Here is a 20,316-nt window from a genome sequence, read left to right as displayed (position 1 = left end):
AGTGACATTGAGCATCTTTTCATGTGCCTGTTGGCCATCTGTATGTCTTCTTCAGAATAATGCCTATTCAGGTCCTCTGACCTTTCTTTTCTTTTTTTTTGCTATTGAGTTCTCTGAGGTTTTAAATGCATTTTGGATATTAGCCCCTTATCAGATATACAGTTTGTAATATTTTCTTCCAGACAGTAAACTGCCTTTCCATTTTGTTGATGATTTCTTTTGCTGTGCAAAAGCTTTTAGTTTGATGTAGTCCCACTTGTTTGTTTTTGCTTTTGTTGCCTTTGCTTTTGAGGTCAGATTCAAAAAAATCATCGCCAAGACTGATGTCAAGGAGCTTCCCACATATACTTTCTTCTAGGAGTTTTATGGATTCAGATCTTACCTTGAAGTCTTCAATCCATTTTGAGTTAATTTTTCTGGCCTAGTTTTATTCTTTTGCATGTGGCTGTCCAGTTTCCCCAATACCATTTTTTAAAATTTAAGTACCATTGATTTACAATATTGTGTTACACTGGTGTACAACAAAGTGATTCATTTATACATATATATACATATTCTTTTTCATTTTCTTTTCCATTATAGTTTATTATTGGATATTGAATATAGTTCCCTGTGCTATACGGTAGGAACTTGTTGTTTATTTTATATAGAGTAGTTTGTATCTGCTAATCCCAAACTCCTAATTTATCCCCAACCCCCTTTCTCCTTTGGTAACCATAAGTTTATTTTCTATGTCTGTGAGTCTGTTTCTGTTGTAAATAAGTTCATTTGTGTCATATTTTAGATTCCACATATAAGTGATATATGGTATTTGTCTTTGCCTGACTTTATTTAGTATGATAATCTCTAGGTCCACCCATATTGCTGCCAATGGCATTATTTCATTCTCTTTTATGGCTGAATAGTATTCCATTGTATATAATACCATATCTTCTTTATCCATTCACCTGTCAATGGACATTTACGCTGCTTCCATGTCTTGGCTATTGTAAATAGTGCTGCTATGAACACTAGGGTGCATGTATCTTTTCAAATTATAGTTTTCTCTGGCCTAATACCATTTATTAAAGGAACTTTCCATTCCCTACTGTATATTCTTGGCTCCTTTGTCCTAAATTAATTGACCATGTATGTGGTTCTATTTCTGGGCTCTTTATTCTGTTCCATTGATCTATGTGTCTGTTTTTATATCACTATCACACTGTTTGAATTACTATAGCTTTGTAATATAGTTTGAATAAAGAAGTGTGATCCCTCCAGCTTTGTTCTTTCTCAAGATTTCTTTGGCTATCTGGGGCCTTTTGTGGTTCCATACTAATTTTAGGATTGTTTGTTCTATTTCTGTAAAAAATGCCATTGGAAATTTGATATGGATTACACTGAATCTGTAAATTGCTTTGGGTAGTACGGTCATTTTAACAATATGAATTCTTCCAATCCACGAGCACAGTATATCTTTCCATTTATTTGTACCTTCTTCAATTTCTTTCATTGGTGTCTTATCATTTTCAGTACACATCTTTCGCCTCCTTGGTTAAATTTATTCCTAGGTATTTTATTCTTTTTGATGCAACTGTAAATGGGACTATTTTCTTAATTTCTCTTTCTGATAGTCCATTATTAGTGTATAGAGACACTAATATATTATACTGCATACTGGTTTTGTATTCTGCAACTTTATCGCATTTGTTTATTACAACAGTTTTTGGTGGAGTCTTTAGAGTTTTCTCTATGTAGTATCACGTCATCTGCAAATAGGGACGGTTTTATTTCTTCCTTTCCAATCTGGATGCCTTTTATTTCTCTTTCTTGCCTAATTCCTCTGTCTAGGACTTCCAATACTATGTTGAATAAAAGTGACGAGAGTGGATATCCTTGTCTTGTGCCTTATCTTAGAGAAAAAGCTTTCAGTTTTTCACCACTGAGTATGATGTTAGCTGTGGGCTTGTCATTATACGGCCTTTATTATGTTGAGGCACATTCCCTCTATACCCACTATGTTGAGAGTTTTTATCATAAACGGATGTCAAATTTGACAAATGCTTTTCCTGCATCCGTTGAAAGGATCATATGATTTCCACCTTCACTTTGTTAATGTGGTGTATCATACTGACTGATGTGCAGATATTGAACAATCCTGGAATAAATACCACTTCATCATGGTATACAATCCTTTCAATGTATTCTTTTTTTTTTTTTCACACACACACACTGTATTTTATTTTTACAAGAGATAAATAGACTGACAGCAAGCATTGTACATGGATGACCACAACAAAAGCAACAATGATTGCAATTACCAAACATGAAACACACTCATACTATGTCATATTATTGACATTCAGTCCAGTAATCCTCCACTGTAACAGCTCCTTTACTTTGCAGTGAAAATTGATTTGTATATTCTTTGCCTCTGAGTCCTTGTGGGATTTTTCTTTTTTTTTAATTCAGACAGAAAGTCACAAAAATTATACTCATCCTCATCAGTTCATTCAGTCCCATGTAATTAATTTCTTTTTTCATCTTGATCTTTTGTTAGCACTTTTATGAGTTCATCAGTTTTTCATTAGAGTTCTGAAAATGCTTATTCATTCAGTTCAGCAGTACAGTCAGTTACCAGAAACCTGTATTTGTCAGAGTCTTTTCCATGAATTTCTTGAAGATGAAAGCCTTTTATAGGAACATATTTGCAAAAGCATCAGAGTACACCCAGAACTGTCTGTAAATGACAAAAGACTTAAAAATGACCACTGTTAAAGATTTGATGAAAGTTCATAATAATGCAGTTGACAAGAAAATTAGTTATTTCTGAGATATACATTTTAAAGTAATAACTAGGATTATTACTTATAACATTATACCAGAACATATAAGATTTTTAGAAATTTCATGTAATCCTTTCAATGTATTCTTGAATTCAGTTTGTTAATATTATGTTGAGGATATTTGTATCTATATTCATCAGGGATATTGACCTGTAATTTTCTTTTCTGTGGTGTCCTTATCTGGTTTTGATATCAGCGTAATGCTGGTCTCATAAAATGAGTTGGGAAGCATTACCTCCTCTTCTATTTTTTGGTAACTGATTGGTATCAATTCTACTTTAAATGTTTAGTAGAATTCACCAGTGAAGCCATCTGGTTCTAGACTTTTGATTGTTGGGAGGATTTTGATTACTGATTCAATCTTCTTACTAGTAATTGGTCTCTTCAGAGTTTCCATTTCTTCATGATTGTTGATAGGTGGTATGTTTCTAGGAATGTATCCATTTCTTCTAGGTTGTCCATTTTATTGGTGTATAATTGTTCATAGTGGTCTCTTATGATCCTTTGCATTTTTTGTGGTTATCAGTTATAACATCTCCTCTTTCATTTCTCATTTTATTTATTTGAGCTCTCCCCTTTTTTCTTGGTGAGTATAGCTAACGGTTTATCTTTTCAAAGAAGCAGCTCTTAGTTTCATTGATCTTTTCTATTGCCTTTTGAGTCTCTATTTCATTTATTTTCTCTCTGATCTTTGTTATTTCCTTCCTTCTACTAACTTTGGGCTTTGTTTTATTCTTCTTTTTCCAGTTACTTGAGGTGTAAGTTAGATTGTTTATTTCAGATTTTTCTTGATTCTTGAGCTAGGCATGAATCACTATGAACTTCCTTCTTGGAACTGTTTTTGCTGTATCCCATATATTTTGGTATGTTGTATTTCCACTTTCATTTTTCTCAAAGTATTTTATTGATTTCCGTTTTCATTTCTTTGTCAGTCCTTTGGTTGTTCAGTAGCAGGTTGTTTAATCTCCACATTTTTGTGATTTTTCCAGTTTTATTCTTGTAATTGATTTCTAATTTCATACCATTGTGATAAAAAAAAAGTCCTTAATATAATTTCCATCTTCCTAAATTTGTTAAGACTTGGTTTTTGGCCTAACATATAATCTATCCTCGAGAAAGTTGTAGGTGCACCTGAGGAGATCTTCTGCTTTTGGATGGAATGTTCTATATACATCTATTAAGTCTATCTGGTCTAAAGTGTCATTTAAGGTTGATGTTTCCATACTGATTTTCTGTCTAGATGATCTATCCATTGATGTGAGTGGGGTATTAAAATTCTCTAATATTATTGGATTGCTGTCTATTTCTCCTTTTAGGTCTGTTAATATTTGCTTTACATATTTAGGTGCTCCTATGTTGGCTACATAAATATTTACAAATGTAATACCCTCTTGTTGGATTGATCCCTTTACTGTTATTTAATGCCCTTGTCTTTTATTATAGTGTTTGTTTTAAAGTCTATTTTATCTGATATAAGTATAGCTACCCTAGGTTTCTTTTATCTAAAGTGAGTCTCTTGTAGGCAGCATATAGATTATTATTATTATTACTATTTTTAGCTGCATTGGGTCTTCATTGCTGTGCACAGGCTTTCTCTAGTTGCGGCCAGTGGTGGCTACTCTTCGTTGGGGTGTGCAGGCTTCTCATCGTGGTGACTTCTCTTGTTACGGAGCCCAGGCTCTAGGCACATGGGCTTCAGTTGTTGCGGCTCATGGGCTCTAGAGCACAGCCTCAGTAGTTGTGGCGCATGGGCTTAGTTGCTCTGTGGCATGTGGGATCTTCCCAGACCAGGGATCAAACCTGTGTCCCCTGCATTGGCAGCAGGATTCTTAACCATTGTGCTACCAGGGAAGTCCTGGTCTTATTTTTTTTAACCCATTTAGCTACTTTGTCTTTTTAGGGAAATTTTAGTCCATTTACATTTAAAGAAATTATTGATATGTATGTACCTATTGATAGGTATGTACTTATTGCCATTTTATTAACTGTTTTCTGACTGTTTTGTAGTTCTTCTCTTCCTTTCTTCTTCTCTTGCTCTCTTCCTTTGTGGTTTGATGACTTTCTTTAGTGGTATGCTTCGATTCCTTTCTCATTAATTTTTGTGTATATACTATTGGTTTCTGCTTTGGGGTTACCATGAGACTTACATATAACACTTATATTTATAACAGTATATTTTAAGTTGAAAACAACTTAAGTTTGAATGCACTAAAGCTCTACATTTTTACTCTCCCCCAACACATTTTATATATTTATGTCATATTACATCTCTTTATCTTGTGTATCACTTTAAAGATAAAGATTCTCCTTTTACCTTTAACTTTAGACATTTTAATCATAATGTGTCTTGGTGTGGATCTCTTGGGGTTCATCTTATTTGGAATTCTCTGGGTTTCCTGAATCTGGATGTCTGTTTCCTTCCCCAGGTTAGGGAATTTTGCAGTCATACTTCTTCAAATAAGTTTTCTCTCCCTTTCTCTCCCTCTTCTCCTTCTGGGACCCCTATAAAGTGAATGTATTCTGCCTGATGTTGTCCCATAGTTCCTTAACCTATCTTTACTTTTTAAAATCCTTTTTTGTTTTGCTGCTCTGCTTGGGTGAGTTCCACTGCCCTGATTTCAAGATCACTGATCCTTCCATCTGCTTCATCTAGTCTCCTGTTGAACCCCTCTACTGTATTTTTCAGTTCAGATTATTGTATTCTTTGGCTCTGTAATTTTAGTTTGGTACTTTCTTTACTCTTCTACCTTTTTGTTGAAGTTCTCACTGTGTTCATCCATGCTTCCCCCAAGTTTGTTGATCAACTTTATGACCATTATTTTGAACTCTTTATCAGGAGTTACTGATAATTACTTATCTATGTTCCACTAAGGTTTTTCTTTTTTTTTTCCCTGAGGTTTTACTTGGTTCTTTCATTTAGAACATATTCCTCTGTTTTCTTCATTTTGCATGACTCTCTATGTTTCTATGTATTAGATGAAACAGCTACCTTCCCAGTGAAGGAGTGGCCTTGTTAGGAGGTTCACCTTCATTCAACCTTGCCCTAGCAATGGTTGTGTCTTGGACCTTTGTGATTGTCCAAGCAGCCTATTTTATTTTTAACAGCTTCTAGAGCTTAAGCATGTGCCAAGACCTGTCAGTGTCCCAACCAGAGGGATCTCAGTCAGCACCTAGTTTAAGGCTAGAGGCCAGACCTACAAGCAAAAGCTTTTAAAGTATGCAAATATACACAGTTGTATGGGACCACAATCGTAAACTCTGGTGGTCTCTAGACTAGGCAATCTGGAAATGTCCAATTGTTAAAGTCTGTGAGACTCAGGAACACAAGCTCCAATGGCCACCAGAGCCAGGCAATCAACGAGTGTCCCCCATGTGGCAGCTGCAAAAACTGGGGAACCAGAGGGCAGGAAAGTAGAGCCCACCTTCTGAGGTCCCTAGAAAGGTTAACAGTCATCAATGAGATGTATGTTTAATTAGAAGCCTGCCCCTCACGCTGCAGCTATGATGATGAGCTTATAGGCCTCTTTCACAGGAAGACTGATCTCCTGGGTCTGTTGCCTCTTCCTGGTGGAGGACGGTAGCTGTTTAAGAAGTCTTTCTCTGTTGGTTACAGTCCTGTGGGATCTGTGAGTATAAGCCATGATGACCTCCAGAGCCAGATGATATACAGGTGTCCCCTGGCAACAGCTACAAAAAAAATCAGGGCACCAGACTAGGGAATTAGCTCCTTTCTGGGAGATACCAGCAAGCTGTAGCAAGGCAGAGGGGGAGCTCAGTGACTCATCCACCAGCCTCTGTTCCCTGAGTATTCCACAAGCCTCAAGGAGTGTGCCAGACTAGAAGCCTGCCCCTCAAGCCAAAGCTTCTGGGCATGCAAATAGGCTTCTTTACCAGAAAGATGGGAGTTGCGTTTCAGTCTGCTATCTATGCAGTGCCCTTGGTGTGGCAGACTGCCAAGAACTGTCTCTCCAATTGTTACAGTCCCATGGGACCCAAGATGGACCCCCACCATCCTTCAGAGCCAGGCACTCAAGGGGTGTCCCTCAGCTATGGTTGCAAAAACTGGGGCACCAGGTATATAAAAACCTGGGCACCAGGCATGTGTAAAAGCTCCCCTCCAGGAGATACTGGCACTGTGGAGCATGGCAGAGGGAGAGCACAAAAGATGGCCTGCACTGAGGAAAAAAGAAAAAAGGAAAAAACTAAGCAAAACTAAAAAACCACTGTTTATTAGATTCCAACAGAGAGAAAACTTAGGGGAAAAGCAAAAAAAAGAAAAAGAAATTATACCTCTAAATTTATTTTTCTTTGCCTGAATATTGAGATCAGACCATCATATTCATTTAGAGGCAAAGCCTTTGTTAAGCTTAGGGACAGCAAAGTTTAACACACAATGTTATAATATATCATTATTATAATATAATATAACCAAAAATCAGAATATATGATATATCTACCAGACAAAATGTTTAAAATTATAACTTTTCCCCAAAACCTAGGCCATTCAGTTCTATACCTTTGCACCAACATGATAAATGGTCTTAGGGGCCTGAGCTTCAAAGTCACACAGATCTGGATTTGAACTGCAGCCCCACCACTTACTCACTGTGTACTTTTGAACAAGCTCCTTAATCTCTCTGTGTCTTCATTTCCTCATCTATTAAAATAGGGCCAATAATACCTCCCTGACAGAGTTGCTGTGAGGCTTACATGAGATCATCTATGAGAAGTACCTAGTACAAGGCCTTTCCCATAGGAGATGCTCACTCCTTCACCTCACAGGACACTGTTTACGTGCAGCAGTGACAGACACATAAAAGATACACTAAAAATCCCAGAAAGTATTTATGAAAAAAAAGTATCATAAAAACTGAAAAAGAATTAATGAGATAGATACAAAAGTAAAATACTTAGTACTTAATAGGACACACATCCACCAAAGGGCATAAAGGGCAAAGAAAAATCAAGAGGTCGGTATATAAAACAGGTAAAGAGAAGGAGGAAAAATGTTCTGATGGAGAAAACAAGTGACAAGGTAAAGAGTGTCTTCAGTGGATGGAAGTGCATAAGATGACATAAGAAGGAGAAGCAAACACAAGGACAGATGTTCAGGTCCCAGGTACTGCACACCAAAACATATTAAGAAAAACAAAAACTACATAAATGATAAGTTCTACTACCATTAAAAGGAGTGAAATAGAGCCAGGGTAAAGGAAGACCCTCGCAATGGTCCCCCAGAGAGCTCTCAGTGCAGCAGCCCTGGGTCTACTCCTCGGCAGGGCAGGAAATCTGAGAAGCAGCACACTGAACACAGTGAGGCTTCTCACACACTGACCCATGCTGGCAAAACTTATAGGAAATGATATATAGTTCAGACCAACAATTTACTGATTATAACAAGAAATATATTTTTCCATTTGAAGAGAACACTTAATGGTTTACTCTTCAGGATATGAGGAATACCAATTTTAAAAACTAGTAAAAACTAAGATTGGTAAAAATCAAAGTATCATTGGTCATTCAACAACAATCATATATCCAGCAAATATTTATTGAGCACTGACAGTATATGGTAGACACAAAGCTACAAAAGCTTCAGCTATAAGGATTACTATGACACTGCCCTGCCCTTGACCATGGTAAAAGATACCTATAATACAATTACTTTCAGTATGAAAGACTAAGAAATATAGATACCATGCAAACAGAGCAATCCTACTTCAGGAGAACTAGGGAAAGGAAAGGGACAAATAAGCTGGATATTTTAAATTACCTTTCAAATATGAGCTTTCTAGAAAAACAAGGGTTGAAAACCATTCCAAGAAGAGGAAAAGGAATATGCAAAGTACAAATCTGTGAAAATGTTTGCCATATATGGAACCAATGTGGTAAGATCCTAGGATGTAGTAAGATCCTGAGATGGCCTTCCTGGTGTGTGTGGGGTGCAGACAATGGGAAATGGCAGGATATGAGGATTGAGAAAAGGTTGAGAAAAGCTGCATATACCAAGGTAGCATGTGGATTTTATCAATTAGACTAGTAGTCACTAAACTTGGGGATGTGCAAGCCAACTTGTGTACAAGATAATCCCCTGAGTTGTGAAAAAAAGTTAGAATTTTTATATAAAAGAAAAAATTAAGCTTTAGTAAGATTTCATAAATGGATCAACACTGCAGCCTCATTCAATCTTCACATAAGGTGGTCATGTGTCACAAACTGTCCAAGTGGTATCTTGAAGAAAGAGTAGTGGTTCTACCACATGCAGGGAACCCTCAGGCTTTCGTTCACTTTCAGGATATACATTACAGTTTCTACAGGACCAGCAAGGAAGATGTACTGAGTATACTATTTAACTAAAGTAACCATCAAATGGACACATTGCTTAAAAAGATTCTTGCAAAGAAGTCAGAGATTAAAGATAATACTATCAAGGCAACAAAAGCTGGAAACTAGGAAATGATAGAGCTGACACTTCTATTCCCACTGTGAACTATTCATCAGCCTCATTAAGAGAATAAGCTAATAAGAGGTCAGCAAAAATTTTTCAAAATTATCAGGAAGACCATTTAAAATAATGAATTTATAGACCTTAATAAGAATTCATTCACTCTTTCAAAATTTTACTGTGCAGGTATTGTTCAATTTGCTAACAGTTAAAAAGCTGATAACAAGCAATTTTGCCCTAAGGGTACAGTGTTCACTGAGAGTCTCACCAATTGATTGACTATAATGTCACTCAAAATCCCAACAAGTCATTTTGTTTTGGGGTGAAACTTGACAAACAGATTCTAAAATCTATATAATGGTAATGCAAAGTTCAATCATCAGCCAAGATGATTTGATGATTTTTTTGATAAAAAAAAAAAAAAACCAAGCTGCAAGGACTGCCTCCTTGATAGTAAGACACTTAGAAGGCCACATTAACGAAGACAATGTGGCATTGGCATAAAGATACTGTTTTAGTGGGGAATCTCCAGAGAAAAAGAACTAACAGGAGATTATATAGATACATATAGAGAGACTTATTATAAGGAATTGGCTTACTTAATTATGGAGGCAAGCTGGAGACCCAGGAAAGCTGATAGTTTAGTTCTAGTCCAAATTTGAGGGGCTGAAACAAGGAAAGCCAATGGTTTCTGAAGGCTGGCCAACTCAATACCTAGGAAGGTCCAATGTTTTAGTTTGAGTCTGAAGGCAGGGAAAAAACTCAGGCCCCAGTGCAAGCCCTGTCAAGCAGAAGGAATTCTCTTACTCATGGAAGAGTTCAGCCTTTTTGTTCTACTCAGCCCTTCAACTAACTGGATGAGGCCCACGCACATGAGGTAGGGTAACTGCTTTACTCAGTCTATTGATTTATATGTTAATCTCATCTAAAAATACTCTCGCAGAAACATCCAGAATAATGTTTGACCAAATATCTGGGCACCCTATGGCCCATTCAAGTTGACACATAAAATTAAGCATCGCAGATAGACAATGAGAACATTGGAGACATTTAGGATCAAACCTGCACATAAAAAGACATTTGATTTATGGTACTTCCCTGGTGGTCCAGTGGGTAAGACTCCGCGCTCCCAATGTAGGGGGCCCGGGCTCGATCCCTGGTCAGGTAACTAGATCTCACATGCATGCCACAACTAAGAAGTCCCCATGCCGCAACTAAGACCAGGCGCTGCATAAATAAATAAATACTTTAAATTTTTTTTTTAAAAAGACATTTGATTTATGATGAAGGTAGCACCACAGCTCAGTGAGGAAAAAAGACTTTTCAATGATGGTGTTGCGACAATGGGGTATCCATGTGGAAGCAAAGTGAAAATGAACTCCTACCTTAGACCACACAATGAAACAGTTACACGTAGATCACAGACCTAAATGGGGAAGGCAAACCAATATACTTTTAGAAGATAATGTGAAAGGTCTTCATGACCCTGAAGTGGGGATAAATTTTCTTAAATAAGATACAAAGTTATTAACCACAAAGGAAAAGACTGATAAATCTGACAACAATAAAATTTTAAATGTCTTTCTTAAAAGAAGGTAAGACAGGTACTTCAGAGGCCAGCCCAAGCCCATGTTGTTACCTGTGATTCTGACTGACTGGCTACATTGTGACTGGAGGTCCCAATGACCCCCTCCAACTCAGGATGCTAATCCCAAGTCCAGATTATTACCTGTACTTCTGACCGACTGGCTAAATCAGAGGTTCCCACAACCCCCTCACTGGGTTCAATTAATTTGTTAGAGTGGCTCACAGAATTCAAGAAACCCACTTACATACTAGATTACTGATTTCTTATAAAAGAATATTAAAGGATACAAGTCAACAGTCAGATGAAGAGATGCATAGGGCAAGGTCCCAAACAGAGAAGCTTCTGTCCTTATACAGCTTGGGGTCTGTCAAGGTGGCATGCAGAAACATTCTGCTTCCCCCATGTGGAAGCTCTCTGAAAAGGGGCCAAAAAGCGGTCCTTTGGGTTTTTATTGAGGCTTCATTATATAGTCATGATTGACTAAATCACTGGCTAACGGCAACTGATTCAACCTCAAGCCCCTCTCCCCTCGCAGGAAACCAGATGGTGGGACTGAAAGTTCCAACCCTCTACTCACAAGGTTGGTTCTCCTGCCAAGCAGCCCTCATCCTCAGGTGCCCTCCAAAAGTCACCTTATTAACATAACACAAGACACCTTTTATCACTCTCAACACTTAGGCGATTCCAAGAGTTTTGGCAGCTGTGAGCCAGGAACTGCAGACGGAGACCAAATATAAATAAAAAATATATTTTGGTCATCTGAATGACCAAATATATATTTCTTATAAATCACAATATCTCAAATACATACGGCATTATTCCATTTTTACCAAGATAAAACAGGCCAAACTGCATAATTAAGTCGTAAAACCATAAAGCAATGTAAATAAAAGTCAGGCTAGTAGTAACTGCTAGCAAGGCACATAAGGGCATATAAATAGGAAGGGGCACTTGGGAGCTTCTAGGAGGGAGACAATGTTCCATTCTATTTCCTGACCTGGGTGGTAGTTGAAAGGGTATTTATCTGCAACAATTTGTTAAGCTTGGCATTTATGCTTCATGCACTTTTCTGCATGTTGGTTAGATTTTGTAATTTAAAAGGGTTTTTTTTGTTTTAATCCTAAAGAATGAAGTAGAGGACTGAAGCAATACAGGAACATCTGGATATTGCTTACTACTGCATTTAAAGGGAATAAAGATTGAATAAAACCCTTTTGACTGATCTCCACTCCTGGTATTCTGCCATTCTTTTCTCATCAGAATAAAATATAATACTGGTATGGTCTTGCCCAAAGAAGATAAGTAGTTGCTAAATTTGGCAGGCCCAGAGACCTTCCCTTTGGATTATAAACTCTGAGAACAGACTGTCTTTAGATCCACTACTGTATCCTCAGCTTCTTTAATAGTGCCAGGCAAACAGTAGGTTCTCAAAAAGCATCTGTTCAATGGATTCACTGGTAAAACTAAGTTTTTCAAGAACCAAATATTCCAAAAAGATGTGAAAGAGTCCTGTGACTTCAACCAGTCTCTAAGGGCTGTAAGAGGAGCCATAGAGGTGGTGTTATTTGACAGTACATTTGAGGTTACTAGTAAGACTCCAAAAAAATTAATGTATTTCCAATATAACATATTAACAAAGGCTAACATATGGCAAGCATCAAACAATTTCTAGGACAGGTGCGGAATTTGCCTCTGCGCCATCTTCCATTGGATGCTGTTTGTGCCGTCATTGGAGGGCTGGCAAGATGACGGAGTAGAAGGATGTGAGCTCACCCCTTCCTACAAAAACACCAAAATCACAACTAACTGCTGAAAGACCACTGACAAAAAAAACACTGAAACCTGACAAGAAAGATACCCTACATCCAAAGACAAAAAAAGAAGCCACAAGATGGTAGGGGGGGCACAATCACGATAAAATCAAATCCCATACCCACCTGGTGGGCAACCCACAAACTGGAAAATAATTACACCACAGAAGTTCTCCCACAGGAGTGAAAGTCCTGAGCCCCACGTCAGGCTTCCCAGCCTGGGGGTCTGGCAACAGGAGGAGGAACCCCCAGAGAATTGGTTTTGAAGGCCAGTGGGGTTTGACTGAAGGAATTCCACAGGACTGGGGGAAAAAGAAACTCCACTCTTGGGGGGCTCACACAAGGTCCCATGCTCACCAGGACCCAGGGAACAAAGTAGTGACCTCATAAGAGACTGGGCCAAACCTACCTGCTAGTATTGGATGGTCTCCTGCAGAGGCAAGGGATGGATGTGGCTCACTGAGGGGGAAAAAGACACTGGCAGCAGAGTTCCGGTGAGTACTCATTGGCGTGAGCCTTCCTGGAGGTCACCATTTCCTCCCCAAGGCCTAGCCCTACCCAACAGCCTGTAGGCTCCAGTGCTGGGCACCTCAGGCCAAACAACAAACAGGGCGGGAACATAGCCCCACCCATCAGCAGTTAGGCTGCTTAAAGTCTTCCCGAGCATGGCCCTGCTCACCAGAGGGACAAGACCCAGATCCACCCACCAGTGGGCAGTAATCAGACCCTCCCAACAAGAATCCGGCACAAGCCTCTTAGATAGCCTCATCCACCAAAGGGCAGACAGCAGAAGCAAGAAGAACTACAATTCTGCAGCCTGTGGAACAGAAACCGCAATCACAGAAAGTTAGACGAAAAAAGATGGCAGAGGAACATGTCCTACATGAAGGAACAAGATAAAACCCCAGAAGAACTAAGTGAAGTGGAGATAGGCTATCTACCGGAAGAAGAATTCAGAGTAATGATAGTGAAGATGATATAAGATCTCGGAAAAACAAAGGAGGCAGAGTTTGAGAAGATGCAAGAAATGTTTAACAGAGACCTAGAAGAACTAATAAAGCACAAACAAACAGAGATGAACAACACAATAATTGAAATGAAAAATACAGTAGAAAGAATCAATAGCATAGTAACTGAGGCAGAAGAACGGATAAGTGAGCTGGAAGACAGAACGGTGGAAATCACTGCCGCAGAAGAGTATAAAAAGAACGGAAAGAAATGAAGACAGTCTAAGAGAACTCTGGGACAACATTAAATGCACCAACATTTGCATTACAGGGTTCCCAGAAGGAGAAGAGGGAGAGAAAGGGCCTGAGAAAACATTTGAAGAGATAATAACAGAAAACTTCCCTAACATGGGAAAGGGAACAGTCACCCAAGTCCAGGAAGTGCAGAGAGTCCCAGGCAGGATAAACCCAAGGAGGAACACGCCGAGACACATGGTAATCAAACTGACAAAAGTTAAAACAAAGAAAAAATATTAAAAGCAACAAATAACATACAAGAGAATTCCCATAAGGTTATCAGCTGATTTCTCAGCAGAAACTCTGCAGGCCAGAAGGGAGTGGCACGATATCTTTAAAGTGATGAAAGGGACGAAACTGCAACCAAAATACTCTATCCAGCAAGGCTCTCATTCAGATTCGACAGAGAAATCAAAACCTTTACAGACAAACAAAAGCTAAGAGAATTCAGCACCACCAGACCAGCTTTGCAACAAATGCTAAAAAACTTCTCTAAGCGGAAAAGAAAAGGCCACTACTAGAAAGAAGAAAATTATGAATGGAAAAGCTCACTGGTAAAGGCAAGCATAAAGTAAAGGTAGGAAATCATCTGCACAGAAATATGATATCAAAACCAGCAATTGTGAGAAGAGAGCACAAATGTTGGATATTGGAAATGCATTTGAAATTAAAAGACCAGCAACTTAAAACAATCTTGTTTATATATAGACTGTTATATCAAAATCTCATGGTAAAAGCAAACTGAAAATCTACAATAGATATGCATTTCTTTAAATGTAAATGGATCAAATGCTCCAACCAACAGACACATACTGGCTGAATGGATACAAAAACAAGACCAATATATATGCTGTCTACAAGAGATGCACTTCAGATCTAGGGACACATACAGACTGAAAGTGAGGGAATGGAAAAAGGTATTCCAGGCAAACGAAAATCAAAAGAAAGCTGGAATAGCAATACAGACAAAATAGACTTTAAAATAAAAACTGTTACAAGAAACAAAAAAGGACACTACATAATGATCAAAGGATCAATCCAAGAAGATATAACAGTTGTAAATATATATGCACCCCGACATAGGAACACCCCAATATATAACGGAACAGCCATAAAAGGAGAAATCTACAGTAACACAATAATAGTGGGAGGCTTTATTTATTTCTTTGTTTATTTTTATTGGAGTAGAGTTGCTTTACACTGCTGTGTCAGTTTCTGCTGTACCGCAAAGTGAATCAGCCATACGTATACATATATCCCCTCTTTTTTGGATTTCCTTCCCGTTAAGGTCACCACAGAGCAGAATAGAATTCACCGAGTAGAATTCCCTGTGCTATACAGTGAGGTCTCATTAGCTTTCCATTTTATACACAGTAGTGTATGTATGTCAATCCCAATCTCCCAATTCATCTCACCCCCTCTTTTTCCCCTTTGTATCCATAAGTTTGTTCTCTACATCTGTGTCTCTATTTCTGCTTTGCAAATAAGATCATCTATACCATTTTTCTAGATTCCAATAGTGGGGGAATTTAACACCCCACTTTAATCAATGGACAGGTCATCCAGACAGAGGATCAATAAGGAGACACAGGCCTTAAATGTCACATTAGACCAGATGGACTTTATCGATATTTATAAAGCATTCCATCCAAAAGTAGCAGAATACACATTCTTCTCAAGTGCACATGAAGCATTCTCCAGGACTGATCACATGCTGGGACACAAAGCAAGCCTTAGTAAATTTAAGAAAACTGACATCATATCAAGCATCTTTTCTGACCACAATGCTCAGAAATTAGAAATCAACTACAAGAAAAAAATTGTAAAAACACAAACACATGGAGGCTAAACAATATGCTACTAAACAACCAATGGATCACTGAAGAAATCAAAGAGGAAATCAAAAAATACCTAGAGACAAATGAAAACGAAAGCACAACAATCTAAAACCTATGGGACGCAGCAAAAGCAGTTCTAAGAGGGAAGTGTATAGCAATATAATCTTACCTCAGGAAACAAGAAAAGTCACAAACAACCTAACCTTACACCTAAAGCAATTAGAGAAAGAAGAACAAACAAAACCCAAAGTTAGTAGAAGGAAAGAAAACATAAAGATCAGAGCAGAAATAAATGAAATAGAAACGAAGAAAACAATAGCAAAAGTGCATGAATAAAAGCCGGTTCTTTGAAAAGATAATCAAATTAGCGAGACTCATCAAGAAAAAAAGGGAGAGGGCCCAAATCAATAAAATTAGAAATGAAAAACAAGAAGTTACAATGGACCCCACAGAAATACAAAGGATCATAAAAGACTACTACAAGCAAGTATATGCCAATAAAACTGACAACCTAGAAGAAACGGACAAATTCTTAGAAAGGTACAAGCTCCCAAAACTGAACCAAAAAGAAACAGAAAATATGAACAGACCAATCACAAGTACTGAAATTGAAACTGTGATTTTAAAACTCCCAAAAAACAAAAGTCCCAGACCAGATAGCTTCAGAGGCAAATTCTATCATACGTTTAGAAAAGAGCTAACACCTATCCTTCTGAAACTATTCCAAAAATTGCAGAGGAAGGAGTACTCCCAAACTCATTCTATGAGGATACCATCACCCTGATACCAAAACCAGACAAAGATACTACAAAAAAAGAAAATTACAGGCCAATATCACTGATGAACAGATGCAAAAATCTTCAACAAAATACTAGCAACCTGAATCCAACAATACATTAAAAGAATCATACACAATAATGATCAAGTGGGATTTATCCCAGGGATGCAAGGATTTTTCATTATCTGCAAATCAATCAGTGTGATACACCACATCAACAAACTGAAGAATAAAAACCATATGATCATCTCAATAGATGCAGAAAAAGGCTGTGACAAAATTCAACACCAATTTATGATAAAAACTCTCTAGAAAGTGGGCATAGAGGGAACATACCTCAACATAATAATGGCCACATATGACAAACCATAAAAAGAATTAAAAAGAATGAAATTATGCCATTTGAAGCAACATGGATGGACCTGGAAAATTATAAATGATCACATTAATAATTTTTATATTGATTACATATTTAAATAATGGTATTTTGGATATACTGGGTTAAATAAAATAATCATTAAAATTAGTCTCAACTTTTTCTTTTTACATTTCTTCAAGCAGCTGCTAGAAAACTGAAAATTATCTATGTAGAATGTACTTTGTTTCTATTGGACAGTGGCATGCTATAGCATTAGATATAAATGACCACTCATTCCTTCTTAAAATGCTGCTGCTTTTCTCCTTCTTCTTCTTGGACTCCCCCTTTCTAGTGTGCAGTGTAACTTATTCTTCCACTCACTCCTTAAATGCCAGTGTCTCCCAAGGTTGTCCCTAGGCCCTTTCCCGTCCTCACACTAGGTACTTTCCTTGGGTGATCTCACCTTCACGCATGGCTCCCACTGGTCCTGTACCCTGAGGACTGTCAACCCTCTGTGTAAATCAGCCCCTCTACTGAAAACACTAAGTTCAACTCCACCTACACCTAAGTACACCTGCACTTAATTTGCCGTTACATCCTTACATATTTACCTTATTAATATCATAAATCTGGTCCTTCTTTTCCATTTCATTCAGGCCTTCATGATTTCTCACTTTTATCACTACAACTGCTTCGAAAGTGCTATCCCTGGCACCTTCCAAAGCAACTTCCTTTTGCTGGTAAGTTTCTAAAATTCACACCTGGCCACATGATTTCTCTATTTAAAATACTTCGGTGGTTTCCCCACTGCCTTCAGGTTAAAAGAAAAACTTCTTATAATCATACATAAGGCTTTATGGTTCATCATCAACCCTATAAAATCCCAAGCTCAGGGATATCTAAGCACCTGCAGCTTCCTGAACACAGCATTTGCTTCCTCACCACCATTCTTTGCACATGCTCTTTTTGCTGGCAGGAATATCGTTCCTAAAACTCTATCCCTGTTCTCTTAGTCATCCTTCAAAACTCAGCTGATATATCATCTCTCCCAGGAAACATCTCCAAACCATCAAGTCTGAACAAGTGTCCCTCCTCTGTGTCACCATCATCCCTATACACAGCTCTACCAATAACCCAATGACACTGCCCTAGAATGACCTGGTTACTAGTCTGTAAACTCTCTGAAGGTAGGAATTAAGTGTTTTAACTTTACCTCCCTGTGCTACACTTAATGAGTACCTATTTATTAAATGGACACAATATTAAACAAGGGAAACCCACAGAATAAACTGCAAGGCTAGAAACTTAAAACTAGGCTAATATAAGTCACGAGTTAAATGAAGAAGGTTAACCTAATCACTCTAAAAACACTTTATTAGATGGCCTATTTCTGGACTTAATGAGCTAGCCAATAAAAATATATATCCTAAATAATCACTAAAATAGCAAATACTCAACAAAAGCAATAATTTAAAAAATTGAAAACTAAGTATGTTATTCTATTTCTATAGCCTTGTTTTTCATACCTTTTCTTCCCTAATTCTACTTATCAGTTCCTTCCTTCAGCTCTTTAACTTTCCTTCCAGTTAAATGTTGCATTTTTTCCTTCCCTCGCCCAATCCTTTTCACTTCTACTGTCCCTCCAATTCTTCTTTTAATCTAACAAAAATGCAAATACTGTCTTTGTCATCTCTGTCAGCAATTCTGTATAAAACAAAGGAATGGTAAAAAGCAGTGAACGGAATGATATCACCAGTCAGATTGGTAGACAAAACCATATGCATTAATCTGGGTGGTTGGTTTCGTAATACTAAGCAGCTAATCTAGACCATATGCATAGTAAGTGCAGTCTGACAGGCATCAGCAAGTCCTTGAGGTTATTGCAGCAGGACAGTGGGGGGTAAGAGAAAAGACCAGCCAACTTGCTGGTGGTGAGGGCAGCTACAGCACAGCCTTACAACATTCTCCTATTTGTGCCCACCATTCAAGAGGAAGCAGACACAGGGGGAATTCAGGAAGCTGTCAGCTATCTGGACTAGCACGGTCAGGTAACCGATTTGACGGTGTTTGCAGCATTAGCCAACCAGCCCTAGATGCTAGTCTGAGCACACTGGCCAGGGTACCAACTTTAGGACACAAATAAAGACTGCTGCTCCCTGGGCACTTCTGAATTTTAGTTTTACTACAGAATAGATTCTGAGAGAGGCAGAGAAGTACCTGAAGAGAAATTATGTAAGTATTTAAAGTAGGTTGGTAGGAAGAAACAATTGTTAGAAGGAAGGAGAGTACATTATTTTAATTACCTGAGAGTAACTTTCTAAAACCACTCAACATTAGTTCTTGCAGGCATGGGGAAGTTCACCCTGAGGACCTATCTCTTAAGGAATTGACAATCAAACAGAAATGAAATCTCTTGTAAAGCTTTACAAGTTTAACAGTGAAGGATGTGTTTGAAAAAGTTTCTGGACTGTCAAAGCAGCACCTTTATTGAATTCAAAGCAGTATAGTGCAAGATTTACTTTTACCCGTGTCCAGGAGTTAAGTTTCGATTCTCCAGAATTCTGTGGATCTTTCTTAATCAGACAACACAAGCACCATATTAGAATTTTTTGGCTTTCATCTGCAAAAAGGAAAACTAAAATGAGTAGGTTTTATCAAATAGAAAGAAAAGGTAATCAGTAGAAAATTTGTAACATTATATACTAAAGGAAATATATTTATTATATTTTAGGAAAATCACAAACTACTAAGTTCATAGAACAAGCATCCAGGACCATGTGTGAAACTTTGTGGTTTTTTTCCTTCTTGTGGGTTCAGGATCACTTATGCTTAGCCCTTGTGAGGTCAATTCTCTTTCTGTCACAGCAGCAATTTTTAAAGCCAAAAGAGAATGATGGAAAGAACTAAAAGAACTAGCTTTTTCAAGATCAGTTCTTTATTTTATATTCAAACCATTAGTAATTTCAACCTTTTTAAGGCAGTATCACTGCTATAAGCAGTAGTCGATATTTCTGATTTAATCTAATTGGCCAAAATACCCCCACTTAAATAAATTTAACAAAAAGAATTGTTTTAAAATACATTCTTGGGCTTCCCTGGTGGCGCAGCGGTTGAGAATCTGCCTGCCAGTGCAGGGGACACGGGTTCAAGCCCTGGTCTGGGAAGATCCCACATGCCGTGGAGCAGCTGGGCCCGTAAGCCACAACTACTGAGCCTGCGCGTCTGGAGCCTGTGCTCCGCAACAAGAGAGGCCGCGATAGTGAGAGGCCCGCGCACCGTGATGAGGAGTGGCCCCCGCTCGCCGCAGCTGGAGAAAGCCCTCGCACGGAAGCGAAGACCCAACACAGCCAAAAATAAATAAATAAAAATTTTTAAAAAAATTTAAAAAAAAATAAAAAAATAAAAATTATAAAACACATTCTTTTTAAT

General features: G+C 38.0%; 1 protein-coding gene across 4 annotated transcripts in view; it reads right to left on the bottom strand.

Annotated features, from left to right (window-relative positions):
- The window catches only part of FANCC (FA complementation group C), a 275,430-nt gene that overhangs the window by 150,831 nt on the left and 104,283 nt on the right, over positions 1-20,316 (bottom strand). For 2 of the 4 annotated variants that reach the window (XM_082401193.1, XM_082401195.1), the window contains one exon: positions 19,407-19,507. In XM_082401193.1, the coding sequence (XP_082257319.1) occupies positions 19,407-19,507 (101 nt within the window). The remainder of the gene's footprint in view (positions 1-19,406; positions 19,508-20,316) is intronic. The other 2 variants (XM_082401194.1, XM_082401196.1) reach the window with 1 other exon arrangement.

The sequence above is a fragment of the Balaenoptera borealis genome (assembly GCF_965194805.1).
Source record: "Balaenoptera borealis genome assembly, chromosome: 8".
Classification (NCBI taxonomy): Eukaryota; Metazoa; Chordata; class Mammalia; order Artiodactyla; family Balaenopteridae; genus Balaenoptera; species Balaenoptera borealis.
The sequence above is the reverse complement of the archived record's forward strand: the minus strand, read 5'-3'. Positions and strand labels throughout refer to the sequence as shown.